The sequence below is a fragment of the Arvicola amphibius genome, chromosome 2, assembly GCF_903992535.2.
Source record: "Arvicola amphibius chromosome 2, mArvAmp1.2, whole genome shotgun sequence".
NCBI classification, from domain to species: domain Eukaryota; kingdom Metazoa; phylum Chordata; class Mammalia; order Rodentia; family Cricetidae; genus Arvicola; species Arvicola amphibius.
In genome coordinates, this window is record NC_052048.2 from 165,812,520 (window position 1) to 165,840,218 (window position 27,699).

Consider the following 27,699-nt stretch of genomic DNA (forward strand, 5'->3'; position numbering starts at 1 on the left):
GAGAAACTCTTTTAGAACTCATTGTGAAAGCTACTACAGCCTTTGGATCATCTTTCGAGGAAATGTATAAGCCACCTCGGTTGAAAACATTAGTCTTGAAGCTTAAGATGGTAGTGTTGAAAAGAATGCATGCATCTTGTTCATCATAATCTGTGCATTTCAATTTTAGTAGACTCTCATAGCACCAATGGGTGTGCCTGTGCTGACTATGCAATACATTTAGAAGCATTTACATAAGCTGTTTTTGGTTAATGATCCCTGGGGATTCCAAAAGGCATCATGGGTGGAGTACTTAACCTTCTACATCTCCATTCCTTATGTGGAAATGTGTAGGCAGAGTTTCTGTCCTGCCTGATCCTGCAGCCATTCAGTCCCAAAGAAACACACAAAGACTTATACTAACTATAAACTATTTGGCCTATTAGTTTGGTATTATTATGAACTTGGTCTTATAACTTAAATTAAACCTATAATTATTGCCTATGTTTAGCCACATTGTTTGGTACAGTACTTTGTCTCTGTGGAAACAAAAGCAAGACCTCTTCCCCAAAGTAGCATATCTTTAATCTTAAATTTTTAAGTCAAGGCATTTTCAAAATATATGGATTGGATTAATCCAGCTTTAAAGCTTCCTTAGGCTTTATGTAAAAATTCTTGCCAAGCGTTTGGGCACCATTTGTAGACAGAGTTTCTCTCCCACCCAGTCCATTCAGTCCCAAAGAAACACACAGATGCTTATATTGATTATAAACTGTTTGGCCTATTAGCTTGGGATTATTTTTAACTTGCTCTTACAACTTAAATTAACCCATAATTCTTGTCTATCATTAGTCACATGGCTTGGAACTTTTTCTCAGTGCAGCAATTCTCATCTTGCTTCCTCTGCATCTGGCTGATGACTGTCTCTCTGCTTTTCTTCTTCCCAGAATTCTCCTAGGCTGGTTGTCTCACCTATACTTCCTGCCTGGCTACTGGCCAATCAGTGTTTTATTAAACCAATATGAGTGGCAAATCTTTACAGTGTACAAGAGCATTCTCCCACAGCAGAAATGGAACCAACGCCCAGAGGTTCAGTAACTTGTTCAAGTTAACACAGCAGATAGTTTCCCATGAGAGGTAAAGAAGTAGAATTCATCTTAGTATCGAGAGCTATGTAACACAGATTAGGAGTTGAGAAACTATTAGTGGTTCTACAGAGCCCAGCTCACTGCTCCTCACTTTTTCTAGATTTGATCAACCTCATATCAGTAGAAAGCTATGTCTAAAATGGCAGTTTAAATATGAGGATAAGAGTCAATGCTCTTCTGCCACAAAGCCTGGTGTGGCCTATTATAGAAATTAATTATAGAGATAATAGAACATATATAGAGATATGTAATTATAAAAACAAAATTGCTTAGGTTCACTTAGAAATATTTCTTAAAATCTTGGAAAGCTATAAACAGAAATGTTATTGATTTTGGCTCCTGTGGATTCAATATTAGTCATTTTGGTATGAGAAAAAATACCTGACAGAAGCTGCTAAAGGGAGCAAGGATTTATTTGTCTCACGGCTCATGTGGGGAGGGTGTGGCGCAGCTGCTTGGTTTGTGGAGATGCAGCGTGCTGCTGCCACTTCTTGCATCTTGGAGAATCAAGAAGCAGAGCATTTGGACTGAAAGTGGGGCTGGGCTACAACCATCAAAGGTCCACAACTGGTGGTCTGTGTTTGGCAAGTAGGCCCCATACCCTAAAGGTTCTAAAACCTCCCCAAACAACACTAGCTAGAGACTAAGTGTTTAAACACACGAGTGTGTGGGGACATTTCACAGTCAAAGCGTAACAGAGTCCGAGCTCTCCAGCCTTACAGCAGCAGTGTGCATGAAGGAAACAGACCCGAGCACTTTTGGACATTTACACCATTACCTTTTTAGTGGGTGCCCTACGTTTAGCGACACAAACTTCCCTATAAGAAAACGCTACTTTTGTAATAGTCAAAAATGTATAAATGCAACAATTACTAATAACATTGAGCCCTCTCTAAATTAGCCTTATTGCCTGCCAGCTGATTTTTACAAAGGTGTGTCCAGAACAGTGCATGTTTCTGGCTAGAGGGGGTACTTTCAGCCCAGCAGAATGAGAGCAGAGGCCATAAAGAGAAGTCCTTCTGTGCTGAGATTTCAGCTAACAAGCCTTTGCTAGTCCTTTTGAAGTCAGGTTGTTCATTGTCCAAGCCCTTGTAGCCAGCACACACTATCTGACCATTGTCACAGTTGCTGTGAAATGGTCACCAGGCTTCCTGCCTTTATGGTTAGTCTGTTTTCTCTTTGTCTTTGAAGACAATAAGTGTCTGCGGTGTCCGAGAAGCAGTGAGTAAGATCCCTAGTCATCATTGTTGGATTGTTCCGACCTTGGAAACAGAGCCCTGCAGTCAAACAGTAGACTCAGGGTTGGCTACCGCACACACACACAACATCTGAAACATTCACCACAAAATTAGGCTGCTTTAGCAAATGAAAGTTGAAGCATTGTCCGTCTCTTTTAGTGACTCTAAACCTTGTCCAGCTTCACTTCCTGAACTAGCTACTATGGAAAAGATCAAGTATATTAGGCAAGTGATTAAAGAGAATTTTAGTGTAAAGATGGGCCAATGAGCCAATTGTTCTTCAGACCTGAAAATAATCATCACCACTGATACCATGAGCTGTGGCTTCAGTCTTAGAAACAAGTCACCAAGAGCGATAGGCCTGCAGAGCTTTGGACTAGGTGCCCTCCTGATTTGGATACCAGAGGTAAGACTGCCAAGCAGACTAGGCCTTTGAGATCACTTAGAACAAACGATGGACTGACTGTCAGATGATGGGCCATGTATGTAGTAAGCATGAGCTCTGATAATGAATGTCATTTCAACAAGGGTTGCATGCATGAGGAAATTCTGTCTCTGATGATGGAGAAGAGTGTTCATAAGTGCATACATCTGTAATTCACATAGCTGGCACACTCACAAACCCCCTAAATTTATGTTGGCTTTGGTAATCCTTATTGCCCAGTTATCATAATTTACCAAGGTAACATTCCTCCCCAGCCAGCCATTACCATCACTGAAACTGCCGTGTTTGGCTCCAAGGCACCAGCCACAGAAGGGCCCTTTGACAGAACTTCTCGGGTAATCCAGTCCAAAAGTTGCAAATCACATCTGGTGTTTGGCTTTGCAGCATAAGATGAATTTTTCTGGGTGTAGCTGAACGCATGTTCCTTGCTCTTCCCCCTGCCCAAAATTACTAAGGCCATGTAGAATTTCCCGATTGAATCATTGAAATCCCAGACGGCACATTTTTCGAGGTTTTTGTATATCAATCCTTTTTATTTCTTCAGTGAATTTCCCTCTTTGGTTGAAAGGGGACTTTGGATTAACTTTCTTGAAGGTGGGGCAAAAAGACCTCACACTGCCTGGAACTAACAACAACAAGAACGTAAGGATCGGATTTTACACCGCTGTTGTTTCTATCATACCGTGAATAGGAGTAAAAGTAGAAAGTCTTCTGAGTCCGTCTGCGTGGGTGATAGCATCATATAACAGGGCAGTAATAGCGTTTTACAGGCCATAAACAGTATGGAAGTGAAACAGGCAACCAGTTTTTTCCTTTAGATTTTCCTTTCTGCTTGTTGGTTTAGGGCTCTAGGAGAATCTGTGAGCGCTGCCTTTGTTGAGCTAATGTGAACTTCGGTGTGTCTCATGGAGGCGATGTCACTTTGTTCAGACAAGAGGAGGGACATGGGATACCATATCTGAAATGCTTGGAATCAGGCGTGTGTTACATGTGGAGACTTTTAGTCTGCAATTTAGAATTTTTGCCTAATTGAGTGGTCCCCAGTCTGAAAATTTCTAAAATCCAAGGCTTTTTGAATTTTGCTTAAAGTTTTGGGCTTTAGAGCATAGATATTCAACCTGTAGTTGATACTGGATCACAGAGAATTATTAGGTTAACTTTTTCAAATTTCATCAAAGATCTACTAAAACCTATTATGTAGAAGATACTTTTAGGTGCATCTGGATTCAGGGATTAATGTAACCCATCCCATGTCCCTTTGTTGTTACTCTAGTATAGAAAGGTGTTATCGACTATGTTATATGATATATTTGATGAAGGTTAACCTGTGCTGGGCGCACTTATTTTGAACTCACCACAGACTGTGTAGAGAAAGAATGTCTTTGAGAACAAGCTCTGTGTCCTGTTTGTCTTGGGCCCCTGAATAATGGAGTGGACGTTTGGAACATCTGTTGTTAGTGAATGAATCGGAAATGGAGATGGCCATTATGGGGTGCTATCATTTGTGAGTCAGTTGGTTTATTTATCTGCTGGATGCTGTCCTTCAAAGCTTTTTAGACCATAGATATGAGAGTTGACCCCCATTTGACCTGTCTCATGCATAAGAACAGTAATGACCCATTAAACCACATCTTGATCACAGTAATGATCCATTAAACCACATCTTGATCATTATCATTGGTGGATGAACAAAAGGAAACGAGATCAAAGCGATTGGCCTCTTAAATTGTTTTATCTTATCTGAAGTTTCGTTCCATGAATTCTTCTTCAAGATTATTGCATTGAATTTTTGCTCTCATGAGCCCTTTATAACTGGAAAATTCTAGAGTCATTCTTCCTTAGATGACCTCCCTTTAGTTACATTCTAGTAAAAGGTTAAGAGGAGCCAGAAGAGGTGTGGTTGCCTTCCTTGTTTCAGGATGAAGCGTCTTCTTCTCTTCATCCTGTTTCAGCCTTCACTGTTTTCTCCCCTGCCCAATTCTTTCCGCTGCTCTTTCAAGCAGGCACCGTGATAAGAGCACTATCAACTTGTCACACATCCTGTTGGGACACTGGAGGCAAAGATAATTGCAAGACACACATCTTGAGAAAAAAAGCCGTTCATGGTTCCCTCTTAAGCTGCCATCAGCAGTGATTGCTTTTGTCTTTCAGGAGTGAGATTCGATATGAATGTTGTCAAATTTGTGGATACATTAATTCAGATTTTGTTCAGTAGACACTGATTACTAAGTATGTTTCGGACATTGCTTTGTGTCGTGGTTACAAAGAACTCAAATTACACAGCCTTTACTTCCTACAGAACACCAATTAAGTACATATGGGAAGAAACAGCCACAGGAAGGAATAGGGATTGTGGGAGTAGTTTTAACCTGAGGTGGAAAGGCTACTTCACCCAGCAAGATGGGAGGAGCTACTTCCTGGAGGCGGTAAAATGAACAGAAGTGGACAGTGAACGTGCTCATGCTAAAGACAGCATGTGCCAGCTGGGGGCGTGACCAGTATGTCTGTGTAAGAAATCCCCCATTTTCTTTTTTTTAATTGATTTTTTTGAGCTCTACATTTTTCTCTGCTCCCTTCCCTGCCTCTCCGCTCCCCAATTCTCCCAAGGTCCCCATGCTCCCAATTTGTGCGGGAGAGCTTGTATTTTTCTACTTCCCATGTAGATTAGATCTATGTAAGTTTCTCTTAGGGTTCTCATTGTTGTCTAGGTTCTTGTCTAGGGATTGTGATTTGTGGGCTGATTTTCTTTGCTTTATGTTTAAAAACCACTTATGAGTGCATTCATGTGATAATTGCCTTTCTGGGTCTGGGTTACCTTACTCAAAATAATGTTTTCTAGCTCCATCCATTTGCCTACAAAATTCAAGATGTCATTTTTTTCTGCTGTGCAGTACTCCATTGTGTAAATGTACCACATTTTCCTTATCCATTCTTTGGTTGAAGGGCATTTAGGTTGTTTCCAAGTTCTGGCTGTGACAAATAATGCTGCTATGAACACAGTTGAGCACATGTCCTTGTGGCACAATTGAGTATCCTTTGGATCTATACTCAAAAGTGGTATTACTGGGTCTTGAGGAAGGTTGTTTCCTAATTTTCTGAGAAATAGCCACACTGGCATCCAAAGGGGCTGTACCAGCTTGCACTCCCACCAGCAATGCAGGAGTTTTCCCTTTACCCCACAACCTCTCTGCATAAGTTGTCATCAGTGTTTTTGATCTTGGCCATTCTTAGAGGTGTAAGATGGAATCTCAGGGTTGTTTTGATTTGCATTTCTCTGATGACTAAGGATGTTGAGCATTTCCTTAAGTGTCTTTCAGCCATTTTACATTCCTCTGATGAGAGTTCTCTGTTTAGGTCTGCACTCCATTTTTTTTGTTGTTGTTGTTGTTGAAAACCCCCAATTTTTTACATTGCGAGGGGATAGACAAGGGGCACAGCAAATGGCAGAAGATACATGGGGTGAATTGCATAGGGGACAGACCTGAAAGGCTTTGTGCCTGGCTGTGATTTTGTTCTAAAGGCCTTTGAGAGATCTGGAAGCAATCTCAAAGGAAAATTTGTCTACCCTCAGCGTGTAAAGAGTAGGATAATGGGCTCACCCTCTGCCTTGCTTGATGGTTGGGAGGTGATCATCGTGCCAAAGCTCTCAGACCTGAGAGTGAAGTGGTCTGAAAATAAATGACTTGCTGACCCCACAGTTGAACACCTTTTGATCCTCGGTAGGGGGATTTGGAGAGCTTTGTAAAAAAACATCAGTTGAAATCTGTGGGAAGTGAGATTTGGCTTTCTTCTTTAGACAAGTGGCCACCTGAGTGTAGATGTTCTTCTGTCTTCCAGATGAGCTAATCTTCCTGTTGTGAGCTACAGCCACATATGCTTTCTGCTGCTCTCCCAACCATAGCCAACTAAGGCTCATAAAACAGACCCAGCCTCAGATCCTCTTCCAGGGAGTGGACCTAAGACACAGGGAGGCTGCTTGGCCATGCAGCCCATCAACACTGCTCTTGCTGTACAACATCATGAGGATAACCACTGGGGCGGGGAGGCGGGAACAGATGACACACCCTAAAGGCTGAACTCGTGACAGTGCAGTGCATGTTGGGAACTCATAGGGAGTTCTGGGAGTACTGTTTGCTAATCAGACCATCTGATAGGCTGCCCTATGGGCACCCGAGTTACTGCCAAAGTAGTCAAAACACAGGAACGATATCCTACTCAATCAGAAGGTAGATTCTTAAATGGAGAAGCTTAATCATAAGTAAAGGAAAGGAACATTAGCCATGGTCCTTGAATTTAAAAGAAATAGTGAAAAGCATGTTTTTCTTTAATTCAGGAAAAAATATGGTCTCACAAATGGAGAACCATTGAACATAACTGACCTGGTGTTGATAGATTTAGGGTAGGGTATGTGAAAAATTTTCTCTAACAGGAAAATACTTTAGAAAGTATGGTTGACTCCAGATGATGAAATTATAGTGACTCCCAGGGAAACGAAGTGCAAAGGAAGAATAAATGATTAAAGCATGTGGAAAGATCAGCATGGTGGGGTGCAGAGATGGCTCAGTGACTAAGAGTCCTTGCTTCTAGAACATAAGCATCTGAGTTTGGATTCCATCACTCATGTAAGAAGCCAGTCAGGGCTGTGGTGGGTTAGACAGGAGGATCAATGGGACTTCAGATGTAGTGAGAGATTGCATCTCACAGGAGCCAGGTACACATTGATACAGTGGTACTCACAACATCCTCCTCTGTCCCCTGTGGATGCCTATAGGTGCGCACACATGTATCACACACACACACACACACACACGTATTACACATACATGTAAAAAGCAAAAGAATGGAAATATCAGGATGACAAATAGCTAAATATCTATTAGTGAGGTTTGTACCAATAAGCTGCTCTGTAGGGTGGTGAAGATCTGAGGGAAGCAGAAATCTGAGTATTTGAAGTATGAGGCTATAGTCTATGCAACACAGTGAATAAAGTGTAAGATAATATGAGAGGGAAAATAAAAGCAACTAGCACAGCTGATAGTTTGGGGTGGTGACAAGTGTGTGTGCTACAAGATTGGTTCTGCCAATAATTAGTTAGATGTTCTCCTGAGTTCCTCTTAGCCAGCTTGCGGGCCTTCTTCGTCCCCCCTCTCCACTCTTCCCTCCCTTTATCTGTCTCTCTCAGTTGCGTCTTAACTGTCCATAATTCAGACTTGTCATGACCCTGAGGTTCTCCTGCCTCAGCTTCCTATAGCACTGAGATTACAGTTGTGTGCCACTCTGTCTATCTGGGCCTATTTTTTTTATTAAATTAATATTTATTTATTATTTTTCTATTAAAAATTTCATCTTCTCCCCTCCTCCCACTTCCCTCCCCTCCCTTCCACCCACTAAAATGTGTAGCCCAGGCTAGCCTCGAACTCGTGATCCTCCTGCCTCTGCCTCCTTCAGCAAATCCTACTGGCGTGCGCCACCACAACCGGTGCCTATTTTCTTAAAAAGAAAAGTATTTGGGTGGAATGAGCATAGCAGCCATAGGCTGTTGTCTAATTCTTTGTCTCTATTTCATGACAGTACTGTTGGGAGCAGAAACTCACAGCTGTTCTTTCTGTTTTCCATGTCCTTGGTCATTTTCTAAGAATTACACCAACTAAATTGATCCCAGCAAAATTCTAAAAATCATAATTATGTGTTTTATGAGCATTTGCAGAGATAGAGGTGACTGAAAGTCCAGGATGTGCATACTCCAGAGTCTGTAGCAGATAAACTCAGATGAGATAGTGGCTGTGAAGATAGTTAGAGCATATACAACAGGGCTTAAATGTTTATCTTACTGTTCAAGTGGCCAGTTTCTTTCATGTTTCTGAATTGGAAGGGTGCCATAGAACTGATTGCTTCTTGAAACAAAACATTTGCTAACGTTTTAAATGCTATTCTTTTAGTTAACATGGCGCATCATGGTTGCATGTGTATTACTGTCGACAGTTGCAGACTTGGTGATCCCCAGAAGCATAGTCCCTGACTTCCTTCTTGGTATTGCCACTGGTGATTCTTGCTCTTGTTGTTGTTGATGTTTTTTTTTTTTTTTTTTTGACGAGATTTTTCTGTGTAGCCAGGATGACCTGGAACTCACAGTCCTCTCCCACATCCTCCAGAATGCGAGGATTATAGGCCTGCAACCTGTACCCACCTGCCGACCCTTTTAAAGTCATCTCAGAGACAAATATCAGCTAAATATCACGTGAGATGATTTGTATTTATTCCAGCTGTGACAGCAGCATATTTCTACATTGCATTTTAACACCTTCTAATGCATACTGTTTCTCTGACGATGACACAATACCAAGGCCCTCCCCATAGCACGCCCTCAATAACTGCTTGCAGCAGTTCTGATGGAGGTAGTGGTGTGGGGAAAGCGTGCTTATGGAATGCATGCATGGAGCAAAGCTGTGGGTGGCAGTTTGAATCAGAACGATGACTAATAAGCTGGGCTGCCATGCTGAAAGCACTAAAATTAATGCTATAGATTTAATAAGAATGAAAAGTCAATAGAGTCACATATGAAATACTGCCTGGGGGTTTTCAGATTTGCAGAAAATTTTCCTGGCATCTGTGAACCAGAGGACAAAAACAAATAGACTAAAACGAATTTGAAGAGATTGTGGGGCTTTGTTGGTTTGACTGTACAATCACAGGTATAATTGAGATCTTAGGTACCCAGTGCTGGGCCTGGCATTGATGGTGGTGGCTCTGGCTCCCTGAGCTCCTTCCTGGGTAGGTGTGGGGCACTGTGAGGCTTTGCTGCCATTCTCAGTTCTCACTTTAAAAGTCACCCATTGCTCAGGGACAAAACTAGGCAAAAGTTCTGCAGGTTCCGTCAGTTGAGGAACTAGCGGCTTTTACCCGGGAAACTGACATCAGAGAGACATTTTAATGTTTGTAGTACAACTTGGGAAATAATCTGATGCTGTCTTGTCATAGAAGGCGAAACGTGTGGGTGTTAGGCTCGGAGAGGGAAAGCGGAGGTTGGAGCAGGCTGTAGGTCAGCAAAGTGTGAGTTTGGACCCTGGAAAAACAGCACTTTCAAACCCACAATTGAGAACGATGACACAGAGACAAGTAGCAGTGACACATCAGATGACGACGATGTGTGAAGGGTTCCTAACAGCTTTAGAGATTTAGTGTGATACATCTCTCATGCAGTTTGGGGTGAATTGTAAAAATGAAGAACTATAATTTATGTAGTGAACTACCCCATTAGAAGATGATTTTTTTGGGGGACTTCAATATGAAGAAAACCAAGAATGTTGTGTTGGGCTGTGTTGTACATTATTTCTTTGTAAATGAATGTTGTAGAAATGAGGACTTTGGTTGATCCAACATTGACTTTCTTCATCACTGCAGCATTTCTCTGACTAGCAATGTGACGATGTAACAAATGAGATTTTCTCATTTAATAATAAAAAATTGTGTAATGTTTTTGCAAAAAAAAAAAAAAACAGGGACTTTGAATTGTGAGTTTTAGCAAAAGAAACTCTGAGGTAGAAGTTACTCAGTAACATGCAGTCTTAGGCGGACAGGGGGGTGACTTTTTGTCGTGTGACCCACCTGGAGTGAAACATAGAACTTGCTGTCTTTTCTAAACATTGCCTCCTGTCTGCTGCAGCCAGTAACTCCTTTCCAGTCTAAGTAACTGCTTCCTGTTTTCTGCCATCAGATAGGAAGTTTGAAAGCTTGTGGCTCCTCTTGGAGACATGTCTTAGCACTGTTCAGTAAATTTCAATCTCCACCTTTCAGCCCGGCCATTTCATTTCAATCACAAAAGAAATTAATATGTTGAAAGTATACATAATAAGCAAAGTCATGACATCCTTAATTATAGCAGACTAGCGCTGGAAAGCAATCCAGCTATCCAGTAATAAGAGAATACCATCTCGTGTATTCGCACGGTACGTAGTGAGACTTCTGTACTACTATATGGATAGATTTCAGAAACGTTGTGGGCTTCCGTGTGTATGAAGTCTAAGACTGCAACGTTTAATAAAGAATTTGATGACGGTTTGATCGCACATATTAGCATACGTGGGGAAATTTCTTCCTTTTTCAGAAAAGGAATTACATAAATACAAGTTGGAGACAAGTAGAAGAAAAACTATACAAATACCAGCAGTTCAGGTTAGCTCGTGAGGAATATGCAGTTAGCATACCTTATTTCTATAGGGAGTAACGGGGTGAATTGTGTGGTTTCGGTTTTGGATTATAATACTGTGTGTGAGAGAGGGGGAGGAGGAAGAGGGTACTTTTGGATTATAATACTGTCGGGGGTGGGGGAGGGGAGGAGGAAGAGAGTGCTTTTGGACTGAGCCCAGGCCTTGTGAATGCTAACTGTATGACCTATCAGTGAACATACCCCATCCAAAATTCCAGTGCTTAAGAGAATCTGATGGTAATTATCAATAAATTCCACTTGTAAAAGGCAGAAAGTCACTGTAGAGTTAATCTGTCATCCCAAAACAAGCTAAATACTCTACTTAGAGTTAGGTTTTTGTCTCTTCCACAGAATGAAATTTCTGCAGAAGTTCCTGGCACTATGAACACACCGATAACTTGTTATCCTCTGCTCACAGCTTCAGATACAAACATTTCCGTGACAGATCTGACAGTCTCTTTATCTTATCATTTTATCCTTTTCTATAATGTCAAAGCATGAAATCATTGGGCAAGCAAAACTGCAGAAAGCAGATTTGCCACCACCATGTGCGGAAAGGACAGGGTGCAGACAAGCATAAAAGACCAGCAAGAGGGTCTCAGTGGTCCTGGAATAGCTCTTTATCTTGGTGGGGCTGTAGTGTTACATGAACTTAGATATGACAGATACATACTTAAACACATGTAAGATGGTGAGATGAAGCAAATTATTCAATGATGATCAATTATTCAAATGACATTCACAGTGTCAGCTTAGTTTGGTGCTTGGTAATATGGTTATATGAAATATAACCATTTGAAAAGTTGAGTGAATCATCCAAAGATCTTTGTACTATTTCCATATTTTACTATACTTATAAAGTAGGAGAAGTCACATTAAAGTTTGTAATAGGCAACAGTTGCCAAGTCTCAGATTGAGAGGAATCCAGAAATCAAAGAAGCAGGGACCAGAGTACAAGAGGGCTTTAATAACCTCTTCTAGTTTTGCAAATATCAAAAATTGTGCCCCAAATCTCAGCTTCTGCCTCTGATTGGGATGCTCCTAGCTGAAATGTTAATGAGGCAATGATACACTGCAGCAGGCACCGTGCAGGGGGCATTGCAGCTTTCCCTGGGAGTTTGAGTGCTATGCGTCTGCTAGATGGGCAAGTTGACAATGCTTGATGCCCATCTCTGTTGTCTGTCTGTCTGTCTGTCTGTGTCTGGCTCCACCAGTGTATTTGCAATGAACCTGCTGTACACGTTTTAACAACAAAATTCTCCCTCTAGCAGTGCTGTTAACCTTTGCAATTTTAGTATTTTTCAATTTACATAACAAGCTGGAGAGAGAGAGAGAAAAGCAGTGGGGACCATGGCTTGTCACCCGCAGTGACACTCTAACACTGTTGAAGGTGTTTAGATATTATCCGATCTTCATACCTTTGCTTATCAAATACATCTAAAATTAGTAATGCATACCAGATCAAGATTTCATGGTTATCCTCAGCTATATAATGACTTTGAGGCTAGCCTGGGCTACATGAGAACCTATCTGAAACTCATAAATAAACAGAGAAGCAACCATCTGTAGTATGACTGCTGGTGACAATGAAATTTTGCTTGATTATGGATTCTGAGATATAGACTGAAAAGCCCTCCTTCCCTTTCAGTTCTGTGTTCTTGGAGTTAACAACAAAGATCTAGGAAAGGCTAGACCTGTTTGTCCCACACAGAAGCCAAATGGTTCAGAAACCAGGCTGTGGCAGAGAAGAACCTTACGATGAGTCAGAAAATGGGAAGAGGCAGGGACCATGTTGGTGGGCAGGGCCATCTGCTTGGAGGCTTCTGTAGGGTTGGTTAATATGGAAGATGGGTGATGAGAGGCTCTGCACAGCCTCTCACGTCTAGAGGCTCATGCCCATATCTATCTGATTCTGCACAGCCTCTCACGTCTAGAGGCTCATGCCCATATCTATCTGATTCTGCACAGCCTCTCACGTCTAGAGGCTCATGCCCATATCTATCTGATTCTGCACAGCCTCTCACGTCTAGAGGCTCATGCCCATATCTATCTGATTCCAATGGCTCAGCCAAGAGATTCTTTTCAGTTCTGCAAATGTCAGGAGCTAAGATCATTGTTGTCCCTCCAGCTTCCTGCCTCACTGAGCACTCCTGACACATTACACAGGTACAGAATAGAGTGGCCAGCTCCCCCAGGCCCCGGGTCATTACCAAGGGGCTCAAGGTCAGCTGAGCTGAAGCAGGACTCAGCTGTCTCAGTGCCTGGCTTGGGATTTCCCGTAACTGGTTGTATTTTACCTATGTCCTGAAAGTTCCTCTCAAAGAGAAACTCCCCAGGCTGGAGTTGATGATAGTGAGTATTTGGTGTGGAAGAGGAAATGATTTTCTTTCAAGTTGTTATGTTCTTCTTCTGTCCCTGGCTAACTATGAGATTCCTTTACAGTTTTCCTGTGTAGTTCTTTCAAAGTTGCAGACAGTCCTGTGAAGAGATCTATAGGATATTTCAGATATTAAGGGCAAATTTTGAGGCATGTGAGGGAAAGCTGCCATTGTCTTTACTGGACAAACTTTCTTTCCAGCCTGAGTTTATGTTGAACTAAGAAAATAGCTGGGGACTGGCAAGATGGTTCAGTAGGGAAGGTGCTTTGCTGCCAAGCCTGACTACTGGGGTTTGGGCCCAGAACCTACATGGCTCAATGAGACAAAATGGATGACTGCAAGTTGTCTACTGACCTCCACACAGGTGCTGTGTGGCACACAATACCCCTTCCAAATAAATTTTCTTTGTTAAGAAATCATTTCTGTGTCAGAGTAAAAAAAAATGGTTAACAACTGCTAAAGAAATACCAACTGCCCTTTTCTGAGAAGGGAATTCCAATTTAAATATATCCCTCAAGCCCACCCCTTCCGGTCAGTGTGCTCTGCCCTGTGTCTGTTTATAAACTGATTATCTACACTGCACAGCTGCTCCACCCCTTCATCTATAATTTTCTAGAAACATTATAAAATTGTCTTTCTGGGTGACAAATTAGGCTTTAATATGAAAGGGGATTGATCATAAATTTGAATGAGAAAACTTGGCACACTTTTCAAAATTTTTGAAACATTCACCCATTACAAACTATATGCAAATCCCAGCGAGCCTAGACAACAATGAGGACACTAAGAGAGACTTACATAGATCTACATGGGAAGTACAAAAAGAGAAGATCTCCTGAGTAAATTGGGAGCATGGGGACCTTGGGGGAGGACTCAAGGGGGGAAGGGAGAGGCAGGGAGGGGAGCAGAGAAAAATGTAGAGCTCAATAAAAAATGTGTTTGAATTTCTGAAATTTAGTACAAAGAAAGCATGTCTTAAATTAATGTATTAAAGAATACCTTGTTTAGCTCTGTCAATATTTTAAACTCAGATTAATTTTTATGAGATCCTATTTACATTTTATATCACAAGTGTCTGTGTATTCACTAATTTATGCATTTATATCAAGGTATATGATGCGTACTTTAAAATAGAAGATGATTTCTAAAGACTGGTGAATTCTAAACTTGAATTATTGACAGATTAACAAAGCATTTTGACACAGTAAGAAAGAACTGGCTGGAGTAATTATGTAATAGTTTAAATATTCTTAATCTGTACTGTTTTGGGCTTACATTATTAATCTTGTGTTTTAGAGCATTGTCCCTTTGACTTCAGATTGACAAGGGTTCTTGCTCTCTTTTTCTTGTGCAGATATAAGCTTACCAAAGTCAGCAACGATATGCTACACAGCTGCCCTGCTCAAAGCCAGAGCGGTGTCCGACAAGTAAGTGAGTGGTTGCTTGTGTGGCTTCCAGTGCTGGTCAGATGTAAGGAGACTTGCCCCCTTTGAGGGCTTTCTCCAGAAGCTTCTCTTGGTCCTTGTGGCCTTACTTAAAAGCATGCATTTTCCCAAAGCCGTGGGTCTTGGTTTCATTACTAGAAGGAGGAAGTGTCTGTCCCCAGTATTGTAAGGTTGTGTGGCTCCTAACACAGACTGGCATTAAATTACATTCCTCTGGGGTGACTTTTTCTTTCTTACTTTTTTTATTTCTTGTCAGACAGTAGGATCAAAGGACGGCTTGGGATTTACACAAACATTCTGTACCTCTCCTCGTTTTTTTTTGTGTGCATTCCCTTCTGCTGTCTGTTCCTGGGCCCTGCTGTGTGGCAGTGGGGATGGTCCTCTCCCATTCTTTCCCTCCACACTCCTGGTCTGCTTACCGTGAGATGCCACCTCAGTGGGACATTTGCCCCTTTTATTCAGGCAGGTGACTGTGGCACATAGACATTCCCCATGTATCCAGAGGATGACATGTTAAAGAGAACAGAGGGATTCATTGTTTTTGAGTTCCTAAATGCTTACAGCCCAGCCCCTCTGTAGACTCTGAAAGCAGAGCAGGTAGTGGCCTCTGCGGGGTCAGACAGGTTTGCTGTTAAGTGTGTGTGCACTTCAAAACTGGAGTAATTTTCTTTCGTTCTTTTTCATCCTGTAGATCGCCAGTACCTACTGCAACATCTTTTCTCCCTACACAGCGACTCCAGCTTGGGAGGGCAGGGCCAGGGTTGTCACAGCTTCCCCTGTGGTGTCTGCCTGCCAAGCACAGCTCTGGAGTTAGCCCTGGGTGTGAGGTGAGAAAGAGATTGCATGGTCTGGTTTTTTTTTTCCATTCCCTTGGGCGGGTGTCTTGCCCGCACTTTGGGCATGCACACCCTCCTGCTGGAACAGCCCACAAAGGCTCGCCTGTGGCTGGAGCTGTGGCCATTAGCCTTCACCACAGCACCGACATTGGGTTGGGAGCCTCCCTTAAATCCCCCCCAGTTCTGTTTTTAACCCAGTGAGCTCTTCTGTAACCTAGTTTTCTCTTTTTCCTACACTGTCTGCCCTCGTCAGTCCTCCCTCTGCTCCCTCCGAAGCAGGTACTTTGCAGAAAATGTAGATTAGCTATTTAGACAGTGAGTTAACAGCTGAATATAATCCCTGCCGCCATTCAATGTAAGCACGCTTTATGCTTCTGCTGGGGTTTTTGTTGGCCTTGGTGGAAGGGGTCACTCAGAGGTCCCCTGTAGAGGAAGTTTGGAGAGCTTGTGCCACTGGCTCACTGTGCTCATAGGGGCCCTTGATGTATTCTTGCTCCCTGGGTAGCTGCCCAAGCAGTGGTCCCAACTGCATGATGTTTGTCTTTCTGCTTTTCAGATTCTCTCCCGAGGCTGCATCTCGGCGGGGCCTGAGCACAGCAGAGATGAACGCAGTAGAGGCCATTCACAGAGCGGTGGAATTTAATCCGCACGTGCCAAAAGTGAGTCTCTGAATCCCTTAAGAGCTCATTATGACAGCAGAGAAAGCTTTTGCTAACCACAATGCCCTGTCCCCAGGAACCCCAGTTATAAAACAATGAACTGCAACCAACCAACGCTGGGACCTGTGCAGTCCACAGGCATGTATAGCCTCATTTTTGAGCAAAAACTATACTCAAGGGAACTTGGGGTAGGGGGCTGGTTTTCAGGGTAAACATAATAAAATAAACTGATAAACCTTACTTAGGCAACTAGGTTCAGAAAGTTTAAAATTAGCTCAAATGAGGACCCGGAGAGTTTGATAGGAATTTTTTTTTATCAGTTTTAGTCTTATGAGGCAAATTCTGGAAATAACCCTTATGCACAGAGCTCTTTAAAAACTCCCACTAATGTGACACCCCATGTCTCTACAGATAAATGTAGGGAATCAGGCCTGGCTAGAAAAACAGGAACAACCCCCAGAACATGTAACGCTTTGAGTGCCTTTCACGGAGTGGAAGGATTTGTCTTCGTGCTTAAACCCCATGATACACAGTTGGTAAATGCTTGATAGTTTTCACATATTCTTTCTGAAGTTGATTTTAACAGAATCAAATCAAGGCAAAAGATATTTGTAGAATGTTTTATTCATGAGCTGAATGTATATTTGGGGCTTCCCTGAAATTATCTGCTCTGTGGTAGGTATTTAGTTGTGGGTCTGTTTCAGTCTGTTGATATTAGGCACATTTAGTTTCTAAGAAACTAATCCTGCAGCTCACATCAGATGTTACATGGCATAAGTGTTTGGGAAACTATCTGATGAAGACCTCCTGGTGCAAATGACAAAGAAATCCGGCTTGCATCGTTGCGGTGCCATAGCAAGAGGGTGGTGTGTGAGTGTGTGCGTGTATGTGAGTGTGTGTGTGTGTGTGTGTGTGTGTGCATGCATGTGAGTGCACGTGTGTGCATGAGTGTGTGGGTATGCGTGAGTGAGTGTGTGCGTGTGTGTGTGTGCGTGTGTGTGCATGTGAGTGCGTGTGAGTGTGTGAGTGCACGTGTGTGAGTGTGTGCGTGTGAGTGTGTGAGCGTGTGAGCATGTGCATGTGTGCATGCATGTGTGTGTATGTGTGAGTGCATGCGTGTGTGTGTGCATGCGTGTGCGTGTGAGTGTGTAAGTGCGCGTGTATGAGTGTGTGCGTGTGAGTGTGCGTGTGTGAGAGTGTGAGCGTGTGCATGTGTGCATGCATGTGTGTGTGTATGATGTATGGAGTTCCCTACTTTAATTTATTTTGTTGATATAGAAAATGGTAGAGATAAGTGATCTAATGTCATTCCTGAGGTTTTACTTAAGTCTGGGTTGTGTTTTCACTTAATGGGAAATTGAAGAGTGGTCCGGAGTGGCATTTTTGCATAAGGATGTATTTAACCATTCCAGTGCTAGTGGCTAATCAGCAGAATATTTACAGAGGCTTGGGGGTTATATGTAGGATGCTATAAGCAAGAAACTTTATACAATATTTTGAACCTAAGCCAAAATGTTGATTGAACTCTGATTAAAATGTAAAACTGGTCATAAAAGTTGTTCTCAATTATAGTAAACTGAAGTCATCTATTAATATTTTTTGGGTACTCCTTCAAACTACAGAACTATTCTGTAAATATAAGTAAGCCTTTTTTGTACGAATTATTGAGTAACAGAGCCCAGGATTCTGAGGTTAAAAACTAGGGTCAAGTTCTGGCAATCATTTACCCGCTCAGGAACCTTGGGACCACATGCCTCTGAACTCATCTTCCAAATGATGAAAATGCTTGGGATTGCCTATGTTTTGGGATAAGTATCAAATGAGATAAATATTTGAAATTTTTACAAAACACTTGTCTTAGTCACTGTTCTATTGCTTTGAAGAGACATCATGACCAAGGTACTCGGAAAGAAAGCACTTAATTGGGGTCTTCGTTGCAGCTTCAGAGAATTAGTCCATGCAGGAGAATAGCTCAGAGATACATCCTGATCCATAGGCAGAGAGGAGATGGGGCTGGGGGTAGAATGCTCACTCCTTGGCCTGGCATGGGCTTTTGAATTCTCAAAGCCCACCCAAGTGACAAGTGGCACACTTCCTCCAAGAAGGCCACACGTATTCCAACAAAGCCACACCTCCTAATCTTTTTAATTATATCAAAGAATTCCACTCTCTGGTGATTAAGCATTCAAATATATCAAATATTTGAGACTTCAAACCACCATAACCCTTGAATATCATATATGTATAAATGCTTAAAGTAATTAACATTAGCTTGTTAGGGACCCCTCAGGTCCCAATTTGTACATCACCCTATTAAGGGTCCTATAATACTGTGCAGAAGTCTGTACAGTTCTGTTGCTCAGATATTTTGATGGCATTGTCATTTAACTCTGTGATAATGGAAATTAAAGCCTTTAGGAATAGTTTTAAATTGCTGTAGAAAATTTTGGCAGTCAGTTGACACTCCAGCCAATTATATTTATTTTAAAGTGGAAATGTTTCAAATTTTGCTTTAATTGATACATGTTAATTGCATATATTTATATGATAAAATATGGCATTTCAGTCCACATATAATGCATAATGATCTCATCAGGGAAATTGTCCTATCATCTCAGATATGCAGCATTTTAAATATTTAATCTCACTCCATTTTCTAATCATGAAAGCAGAGAAGAGAGTTATTAAAGTATATTATATTATTAAAAGTATATTATACTTTTAATCCCTACTTGGGCAGGATTTACTGATTTTGGTTCTGTCATGGTAGGGGCGGTGGATTCCAGAAGAAGAGAAGGAAACAAGTGAGGGGGGCATAAGAAGGAGGAAGGGCAAGGGAAAGAGTGGGATGTGAAGGGGGAGCTGTGCTGTACTTGTGCTTTTCCTCCATCCAGACTTCTAGCCTATGGAGGGTGCAGCCACTTTCCCTCCAGGACACACTTAGAGCTTCTCCAGCCGCCTGGGGCTTCTCCACTGAAGCCGACTCCCATGGTGAACCGTTACAAATTTACCCTGATGACACTCAAACACTTCTCTTCAACAAAAGCAGTCTCCTTTGGTGCCCGAAGGCTCATGTTCATCTTTTTCTTTTAAGTGTGTGTGTGTGTGTGTGTGTGTGTTCACGTGTGTGAGTGCACACTTGTGTAAAGCTAAAGGACTGTCTCAATTGTTGTTCCTCAGGTGCCATCACCTTTTTGTTGTTGCTGTTTGGTTTTGTTTTTGAGACAAGGTCTCAGGGGCCTGGAGCTTGTCAAGTAGGCTAAGCTGGCTGGCCAGTAAGCTCCAAGGATCCACCGGTTTCCACTTCTCCAGCATTGGGAATGTAAGTGCAAATGGCCACACTCAGTACTTCATTTTTTTTGTAGGGGGATCAAGCTTTGGTCCTCTTTCTTATGAGGCAAACTCTTTCCTAAGGAGCAAATACCCCAGCTGCCATGTCCTCCTTATAATACAGAACACATTCAGTCATCTCAGAGACTCTTAATAGTCTGACATTGTTCTAAAGCCCAAGTTCAAGTCCTCCTCTGAGATTTGACACAACAGGTTAGCCTTGAAGTCCTTTAAAATAAAAAAATCAAGTAATAAACTCGCAGTACCCAGTGGTACAGAGTAAGCATTCCTTTTTCAGAATGACAGACTAGGAAAACACAGAGGAGGGATTGGACCGGAGAAAGCAAGTCTGAAACCCAGGTAAATATTTAATCTTGAGGCTCCATGTTTTGTATCTGAATCACATGACCGGATGATATGCACCCTAAGGGCTTTGGCAGCCCAGCCACTACTACCTTTCTGGCTGTAGCCCACTAGGCCCACCTCTTGGACGGGCTCAGCTCCCTGCCTGCAATTTCCTATCAGAGGTTCCTGGTTCCTGGAATCCGACTTCTGGGGTCTCTGTTCCACCTTTGGTTTTACTGTCATAGTTTTGCTCATCCTCCTCTCTGAGGCTCCCTGAAGAGAAACTGACCCTGCCACCACTGCCTGGCCTCCTAGGCTTCTCTTAGAAGTTAGTATAGAAGATTCCATGATCCACCATTTTTACTTTGTGTGTCTCTGCAAAACTAGCACAATGTATTTGATTCCACAGCTTTCTGCCAAGAGAAGGTCCCTAGGAGCACAGCTACAGTAGCCTCTGAGAGCCCAGGGAGTACACTTCCCTTAGTGGCTCTGTGCAGGGGCAGACAAATCTTCCCAGTTAGTTAAAACTCTTACACCTGCAAGCTTGGGATAAATGGGGTCTGCCCACGTCCTAAGATGTCCTCAAGTCGTCCTCTCCCTGTCCCGATGCCAAGTATTTAGTTCTCTTTAGCGGTCCCACCATACTTTCCTTGACCTCAGAATTAAACATGGTCCCTGTATGGGCAAGCTGCAAAGCTTTTCTGAAGTTTCCCACTGTCCTTTTTCATCACAGTTCCCACTGTAAACTTGGCTAAAGTACGCAAGCAGTAACCCTGCTCTCACTCACTTATTGACTGCCTTGAAATCCCTTCCACTAGATGATTCGCCTACCACCTTTAGACTCAGCCTGTCTGGTTTAGAGTACTAAGACATGAGTACAAATTTAGACAAATTATTTGTCACAATATAACACAATGGCCTTGCATCCAATTCCTATGGACTATAGTATTTACTAGCTACATTGTTAGGCATTCTCATCTATAAACATCCACCAGAATTGCCTACTAATCTCTAATTATAGCATTCTCGACTTTGTATACCCTAGTTCTTCGAACATTTTCAATTCCTTGCTACAAAGCAGTTCCAAAGGCTTCTGAACCATATTGTCAAGTATCACACCAATGACCCCCACTTCTCCGATATGAGTTTTCCGCATTTGAGTTATTGCCCCATGCAAAATAACCTGATGGAGTAATTAATAGGAGAGGTTACTTATTTTGACTAATAGCCCATCATAGCAGAATGGGGCAGCTTACATCATGGCAGCTAAGAGAGGGAGATGAAGAACAGATTGAGAGGGGAGGTAAGAGAAAGGAAGGAAGGGCGAGTGAGAGAGACACAGAAACTATACATACTCGTGCTACTCAGCTTTTCCCTTTCAACTTTTATTTCACCAGGGCCCCTAGCCTAAGGGATGGTGCTGCCCACATTCAGGGTAGGTCTTCTCTACTTAGTTAATCCTCTCTGAAATGCTCACAGGCACACTCAGAAATGTGCTATTCCTAGTGCCTAAGTGCTTCTCACCTGGTTAAGTTGACGGTCAGGATGACCACCACAGAGAGAGTGTCTAGGTTCACGTGTTTTCCCTTCTTGGAGATTGCACTGTTGGAGACTTCTGCTTACATTTCACAAGCTAGGGTCTCTGGTATTCTCCATTGGTGTCCTTTTTTGTTATGAGAGGGACAACTCTCCTGCCTCAGAAGAGGCCTCCTTCCTTCACCTAGACACTATATACCTCACTAGGTTGCAGGTCAGCAATAGCTTGTTGGAACTCTACTTATCCACCAGTGCTCTGCTCTAAAATGACGATAGCAAGGTTGCCACCAATTCTACCTTATCATACAGGGGATAATTTTTTGTTTGTTTTTTCAAGATGGGTTTCTGTGTGTGACAGCCCTTGCTGTTCTGGGACTCACTCTGTAGACCAGGTTGTCCTCGAACTCACAGAGATCTGCTTGCCTCTGCCTCCTGAGTGCTGGGATTAAAGGTGTGAACCACCATGCCCCCAGCTTTGGGATAATCTTCTTGCTGCTGCCTGTTAGCCTCTGTATTCTCCAATGGTATCGGCTTCTAAAGCTGAGTGTTTTGTACCGTAACGGTACGGTCAGATTCGTTTCGAGAGCAGGCACTGAACATCAGGCACTGAGCACCAATTACAATAGGACCCATATTCTCAATCAGTTCACAGATCAGGCAGTGTGTCTGTGAAACAGGAAGCATGGTGCAGGGACCCAAAGGAGGGAGGCATAGCACTGGCTCTCAGAGCCTGCACAAGAGACTTGGCCACTCTCTAACCCCAGAAGCCAGGTCCTGTGCCTTACTGCTATAAGCTTCCCTCACACTCAGCAAATCATGTTCAGAAGGCAAATCATCTGTTCAGCTCTGAAACTCAGCATCCTGAACCCCAGAATTGAACCTTGGCTACAGGGTGACGGAGTCCGTCCCCAGAAGGGCTCCCAATCCCATGTTCTCTGCTCCACTGGCACTGCCCCCGACTGCTCAGCTTACTTAGACCTCTTACGGTAGTTTAGCTTTCATTCCCACAGAAGCATGGAAATGAAAACAACATTTTCCTCTCCTACTGCAGACATGCGACGCCTTAATTAATAAACAGAGCAGTAAACTTAGCTACTCTGGTTGAATCTGTTTTTTTTTTTTTTTTTTTTTTTTTTTTTTTTTTGGTTTTTCGAGACAGGGTTTCTCTGCAGCTTTTTTAGAGCCTGTCCTGGAACTAGCTCTTGTAGACCAGGCTGGCCTCGAACTCACAGAGATCCGCCTGCCTCTGCCTCCCGAGTGCTGGGATTAAAGGCGTGCGCCACCACCGCCCGGCCTCTGGTTGAATCTGAAGAGTCGACTGTACTAACCCAGCATGTCAGTCAGCTTCCCAGCACATGTTAGAGTTAATAAGACAACCAGCCTAGAAAACTGGACCATTTCCTTAGCACACACTTTTAGAGGATTTGGTCTGTTAGTGGTTGCCCATGGCCTTTGGGGCTCTGGTGCAGCGTACACCATGGCAGAAGCTCATGGAGGAAGAGTCTGCCTATCTAATAGGCAGGGACACAGCTACGGAAAGGAGTTGGGGTCATAGTGGCCCTTCGAGGGCACGCCTGGGTGGCCTAACTTCCTTTACTATAAGCTGCTCCCTTATAAGTTCCACCATGTCGTACGACTTCCATGGCCTAGGGGCTACATCTTTCACACATGGCATTGGGGACATTTCCTAGCCAGACTCCAGTACCCAGCAGCTCAAATCACCTATGCATCTAGTCTAGAAAATGAACAACAGATGTCCAAGGGCCACCACTACCACAGAAACTCTCAAGTGATTGTGATGCCACCTACACCCACTCTGAAGGAAAAAGTGGGGCTGAGGAGCCACGGCTAGCTCCCTGTGGTGCCAAAAATTGTGGATGGAATATCCAAGAAAAATCACAGGCATCCATGGGGAAATGTTTTTCTTAATTTTGCCTGAAGTCTTAATTAAACCACTTAGCCATGTTTCCTTCTCACTGGGCCCATTCTTAGGCAGGAGGGGTCACTGGCATTCCTTAGAGAGAGATGTTTACCCATCACTGAAGCCTGTACTGCTCAGAATATTCACCTCATTGATATAAAATTGATTGAAATAAGTTTGCTGTGGAATATTTGTCTAAGATGTGTTACCTTGTTTTATGCTGTGGAACATTAGTTTCAATGATGCAAAGATGTGTCGCATTCTTTTATGTTGCATTTGTTTAACTCTGTGAAGCTGTGTTACTTTGCCTATCTAAAACACCTGATTGGTCTACTAAAGAGCTGAATGGCCAGTAGCTAGGCAGGAGGGAGAAATAGGTGGGTCTGGCCTGGAGAGAGAATAAATAGGAAGAGACGAGAGAGGGGCCACCCAGCCAGCAATGGAGTAAGAAGCAAAGAAAAACATATAGAATAGAGAAAGGAAAAAGCCTGGAAGCAGAAGGTAGATGAGATAATTTAAGAAAAGCTAGCTAGAAATAAGCCAAGCTAAGGCCGGGCATTCATAAGTAAGAATAAGCCTCCATGTATTTACTTGGGAGCTGAGTGGCAGGCACCCCAAAAAGCAGAATTTAAAAAAACAACTATATAAGTTTTTAAATCATTGTCTAGAACATGGGAAGACATGAGAAAATAGAGATAGGGATCGAAGTTGTTATGACAGAAATGCATTCCCCTCAAAATTTATGTTTTTCTTTTGAAAACTTCATCTATTGTCAATTTAAAAGCTCTTTTCACATTGATTTCAAGAGACTTGTGAAGGAAAGCCTCCCAGTAATTGTATATGCTAATAACCTGTCTGCAGGCCATTGTTAGCATGCAAATTCATGCAAATACTGAGGCAATCCTCTCCATCTTGGTAAAGCTGATTGACAGAGGAGAAAATTACTTTTTAATCCAATTTAGGAAACAATGTGTAGTGAGTTTTAGCATTTAAAGATACTCGAAGCATGGAAGCAGAAATTCAAAATACCCTGCCAGATTGTTTGTGAGATCGTGTATCAATGGTATATTGCAGAAATATTATTTCAATATATGTTTTTGAGCCATAGTTTTGCTCCAAAGCCTTTTTGCAAGAGAGTAAGGAGATATAATGTAGAAACACAACCCGAAGGAAATGAGCAGAAAATGGTTTTAAAGCTCCATTTCTCAAGAATAGAACCTCTCTGAGGAGTGGCTGACAGAGCTGCTCCTGCTGACTTTGCTCCTTTCAGGGTCTCCCCAGCCAAGGGCACAAATTGTTCCTACCTCAACCACCAGGTTCTTTGGTCCTTCTCACCCCTCAGCCTGTTCTTTCTCTCCTCAGCCTTTGGTCCATTGGCAGGCCTCCACTCCTTGTCTTTAGGAAGTCAGGTATTAACCCCAGGGCATCTTGCATGGTAGGACTGGGCCCGTGAGACATAAACCCAGTCCCTAGCCATGCCTTACAGCTTGAGACAGCCTCCCCCCACCCACCTTCTCCTGCCATCTAGGCAGTATCCTCAGTGCCCTTTTCCTTCTTTGTGCCATCTTAGGAGGAGTCCACTCTAGCTTCAGACTCCTGGGGAATTTCCTAGGTTCCACAGCTCAGCTCCCGCCTGTGTTCCCAAGTGCCCGAATCCCACAGGCCATGTGTCCAGGAAAGTTCTGCAGTTCCACTCGTCTTTACATGTTACCTCCCCCTGCTAAACCACTCCTTCCACTGCTGTTGAAGTCCCAGTTGAGGCCCATCTGTGAGTCTGTGTTCCTTGGTGGCACACATCCACAGTCGTACTCCATTCCTCCTTCCATGCCCACATAAGTCCTGCTAGAGTCCCTTTCTCGCCTACCACTTTCCCCTCAGCTGTGACAGGAGCTTCCTAAGGGTTTTCTAACTTTCCTGCTTGTTGGTCTGGCACATGGTACCCTGTCCCATTTCTCTTCAGATCTTAATCCCCACAGCATGTCGCAGTGGTTTGGGGGGTCATTTTAGAAGCTATAAAGTGTCCTCGGACCTCTTTCAGGTCTCACTCCACATATCCCAGGTTTATTTTATCATGTATCCAGCATGTCTTTTTTTTTCTTTTTTTTGGTTTTTCGAGATAGGGTTTCTCTGCAGCTTTTTTAGAGCCTGTCCTGGAACTAGCTCTTGTAGACCAGGCTGGCCTCGAACTCACAGAGATCCGCCTGCCTCTGCCTCCCGAGTGCTGGGATTAAAGGCATGCGGCCACCACCGCCTGGCCCAGCATGTCTTTTGTTTGTTTGTTTTACCTTTGAACACCATTCTTTGTCTGAAAGTTTGAAAACCAGAGTAACCCCACAATAAAGGGCATATTCTGGAGGATGTCTTAAGTGGTCTTATCTTGTTTCCCTTCCTCAGATAACAGCCCTTTCTTGCAACTTGTGCAGCCTTGGGCAAGCCACAGAACCTCATGAAGCTCCGATTTCCCTAGGGATCTTGGGGGTTTGCTTGTCATGTGTTAATGTAGGTGGTTACTCTTGTGAGAGCACTCACATTTCCACAGACCCTAAGTGCCACTTAATTCCCTTTGGTGCTTCTGAGCCATTGTCTAGCCTTGTTTCTGGTCTTGGCATCCCTCCCAATCCATGTTTGTAGGGCAAATTCTTGCTCATTCAATCTCACTGACTCACATCACCTATTTCTATGAACCTCCCCAGAGAGATCAGTCTCTTTATTTCCTTGTTGTTAAATATGTTCTAATTTCTTTGCCTGTGTGTTCTAATTCTTGCTCCACTTCTGTCTCCCCCACACAAAAAGGTTAGGGAGGATCAAGGTAGAGGCATAACATGATTCACATTTATGCCCATGAGGTAAATTTTGGATGTTCCGTGTCTTTGTCTTTGGAACACATTGTGCATACTACAAGATCCATGTGTTTGAGATACAATATGTTTGCTCTTATAGCTCTTCTTGTGCCTTTGTGTGGTCCTTTGTCTGTGTTCTTGGGGTACTCATTGTGTCCTTCTCTGTCTCTGGATCTGTTGTGGCTACTCCCATGTGTATGAACAAAACATCATTGGTGCTCATGCCTGTCCCCAGCACCCACCTGCTTCTGCACTCTCAGACTTTCCTTGGGATGTACTCTGGGATTTGCAAGTTTTCAAATGAAGCAGAGCCACTGATGAATAGGTAGGCAGCACAGGGAAAAATGGGTCCCTACGGCCGAAGGTCAGGGTGCGTTTCCATTCAGCCTTCTTCATGCTTAGTTCCTTGTTGGTCAGTTGGTACCCTGTAGCCAGGTTCATCTCAGATCAGCTACTGTGATAAAACTGCCCATGTGTTTCACCTAGAAACAGACTCAATTATGTGTAGACCCACAAAATGGGCTCCAGGAGCCAGGCTGAGGTCTCCTGCAAGAGCAGTAAATGCTCTCAACCTATGTTTATCCATATGTATATAGAAAGGAAAGTAATAATGTTCATTACAGAAAATTAAAAAATAATCTCCCATAATAATATTTACTCTTAACTTTTAATCTGTCATTTTCAATACTTTTTTAATGTTCAAACATATATTTTATTGTCAAAATAATCTGTTGTATATAGTATAACAGATTTTTTTCATTTGGTAATTTATCATAACATTTTCAATGCTAATAAATATTCTCCTACTGTTGAGCTTTGGAAAGTAACTTGATAGCTGTCATCTAGATTTGCTGTAGCTTAATTACCCTGTTCTTTTATATTTTATTTATGCCTATATTTGCTGATGGTTTTCATGATGCATGGTATTGGACATTCCAGAAATGTGAACAAATGAATTCCTTTGCATTAATATCTGTGTGAAGGGTAACTGGCCAGTCCTTTTCCGTCAAGGCTCTGTAGGTTTATACCTGGAAAAGGGAAACTTTGGCAGTCTGTCACGTGACATAGATTCCGTGGCAGCTTCCTGACAGATGAGCCAGCCTCTTGTCCATGCACCACCCACTCCCAGCCCGGAGCCCTCAGCTCCTCTGTGTGAGCTCTGGCTTTACGTGCTAACGTACTAGGCACGAGGAGCACAATTCTGACACAAATTGACTTTGAAAAGTTGCTTCCGAAACCTTTAGAAGTGCTGCTCTTCAACGTGTGGTTGAGCATCTGGGAAGGAAGTTAGAGGTAGGATACAGGCAAGATAGCACAGAGTGCTGACTTAGCTAATGGAAGCCAAGCCGCTAATGTAGACAGGCAGAGCGTGTTCTCTGATTTGCAAAGTACA

General features: G+C 42.8%; 1 protein-coding gene across 2 annotated transcripts in view; it reads left to right on the top strand.

The window, feature by feature from the left end:
- St7 (suppression of tumorigenicity 7) overlaps positions 1 to 27,699 on the top strand; it is a 232,166-nt gene that overhangs the window by 179,888 nt on the left and 24,579 nt on the right. For both annotated transcript variants that reach the window (XM_038318939.2, XM_038318940.2), the window contains 2 exons: positions 14,749 to 14,821; positions 16,232 to 16,334. In XM_038318939.2, coding sequence (XP_038174867.1) covers positions 14,749 to 14,821; positions 16,232 to 16,334 — 176 coding nt within the window. The remainder of the gene's footprint in view (positions 1 to 14,748; positions 14,822 to 16,231; positions 16,335 to 27,699) is intronic.